This window comes from Cebus imitator, unplaced genomic scaffold, assembly GCF_001604975.1.
Source record: "Cebus imitator isolate Cc_AM_T3 unplaced genomic scaffold, Cebus_imitator-1.0 Scaffold181, whole genome shotgun sequence".
Lineage (NCBI taxonomy): Eukaryota > Metazoa > Chordata > Mammalia > Primates > Cebidae > Cebus > Cebus imitator.
Window position 1 is genome coordinate 2175666 of NW_016107496.1, and position 1838 is coordinate 2177503.

The window sequence follows — 1838 nt, forward strand, 5'->3', positions numbered from 1 at the left end:
GAACTCCTGATCTTGTGATCTACCTGCCTCGGCCTCCCATAGTGCTGGGATTACAGGTGTGAGCCACTGCACCTGGCCGTTTCTGGTATTTCTATTAACAGATTTCTAAGGATGGAATTAAAAGTGGACCTATCTAGTGTTAGATTAGGTTCATGGTATTAAAACTGGTTTTTTGCTTGTTTTATGTTATTCAATGGTGACATCTACAGGCCTATGATGAGAAACACAGACTAATGCTGAATTTACCTGTACTATTTTATGACAGGTGTGAGTCCTAACCTCATACTGAACATTACTTTTGGTAACTCCTTGGTGCTACAGGAGAAAGTCAAGTTAGGGAAACAAAAAGTATATGATCAAAGGCCCAATTATGAGAGTGCTTCCAGTCCATAACTTACTGTGATTGGAGGGATGCAAGAGATTTTCTGAAGGTAGACTGCACATCTAACTGCAGCAGCCTAGGAATATCTGGGTACCCACCCAGCTGGGCCCAGAGTGAATGCATAGATGTCTTCTCTGCTATTGGGTAGCTTGTAGTGGACAGATCAACATTCCAGATGGCCTCTGTCTGGTCCTCTTGTTGTCTACAGAATCAGAGCATAAATTGGAAGCACCAAATTTTTCTGAGCTCCATAGCCCATTAATATATATCTTATTCACCCCTATCTACCACCCCCTAGTCCTATAATGCCCTCCCCTTGCACTGACCAGCATTAGCTCTGCCCACTTTGACAGACAGATGGATGAAAAAGCAGAACTTGCTGAGTTACCAAAGCTGCATTTTCATTACTTCACCTAGTAATCCATTTTAAAACTACCATTTTAGCTTCATGGCTTATAGAGACCATATAACTTTTCTCCTTCCTTCCTAAAGCTCCTTCCTCCTTAAAAAAAAAAGAAAGAAAAGAAAAAGAGAGGATAATGCTTCTAAGTTTCTTTATTAAAATAATTTGTTTTTTTAGTAAGAAAGAATCAGCTTTATTTTTAGAGGAACTCAAAATCCAATGTTAAATATTTAAGTAGAAATATATGTAAATTAACCTCTTGCAAAATTAGCTAAGGAAATTAATACTCCTTTAGACTTTCCATTGTACCATTTGATAATTGTGGGGAAAGGGAAGCTCTTGCACAGGAAATTAGGTCCCACATATCGTCCAAACAAAGTTTAATATCAGTCTTTCTAGCACATACCTAAATTTCTTGAATATGTCAGAGGTTCTGTCCTCTTCCATTAGTAGTTTTAAGAATGGCTTTTGAACAAATATGGTAGAGGCAGGTGTCTGCTTTCCTTCGATGATTAAGGGGATAGGTTGACTAAGATTCAAATCATATATCTTTTTGAGCTATAAAAAAATTAGATCAGAAAAAGGAAACCATGAAAAGAGAATCTTTAGAAGGGTCTTCAGAGCTGTCCCTAGACTAAACTGTGACTCCACCTTTTCCATGGATTTGCAAATCCTCTCCCTACTCCACCCGCTTCCAATATTCATAATTTCAGAGGTGGCAGCTCTGCTATGTAAAAACCTTAGTCCTACTTAAGCTCAACTCCTCGTTCTCTCATTTTCTTGAGATGTTGGGATAGTTGCTTAATTTATCTGTACTTCTTTCTGCTCACTTCTAAAACAGGGATAATAACACAGGATTGTTGGGAGAATTGTAAAACACAGTATATATGGAAGCACTTTACAAATTGAAGCAGTGTGCAACTGTAATGATAGCCAGCATTTACTGAATACTTACTGAATGTCAGACACTGAACTAAGCACTTCCCATATATTAGCTGATTTTTTTTTTTTTTTTTTTTTTTTTTTTTTTTTTTTTTTTTTTTTTTTTTTTTT

At 37.0% G+C, this 1838-nt stretch overlaps 1 protein-coding gene across 1 annotated transcript in view; it reads right to left on the reverse strand.

Annotated features, from left to right (window-relative positions):
- Positions 1–394: 394 nt before the first annotated feature.
- FAM186A (family with sequence similarity 186 member A) overlaps positions 395–1838 on the reverse strand; it is a 59510-nt gene continuing 58066 nt past the window's right edge. The window contains exons 9-10 of the mRNA XM_037744658.1: positions 1192–1343; positions 395–584 (exon numbers count right to left, since the gene is read on the reverse strand). Of these exons, the coding sequence (XP_037600586.1) occupies positions 395–584; positions 1192–1343 (342 nt within the window). The remainder of the gene's footprint in view (positions 585–1191; positions 1344–1838) is intronic.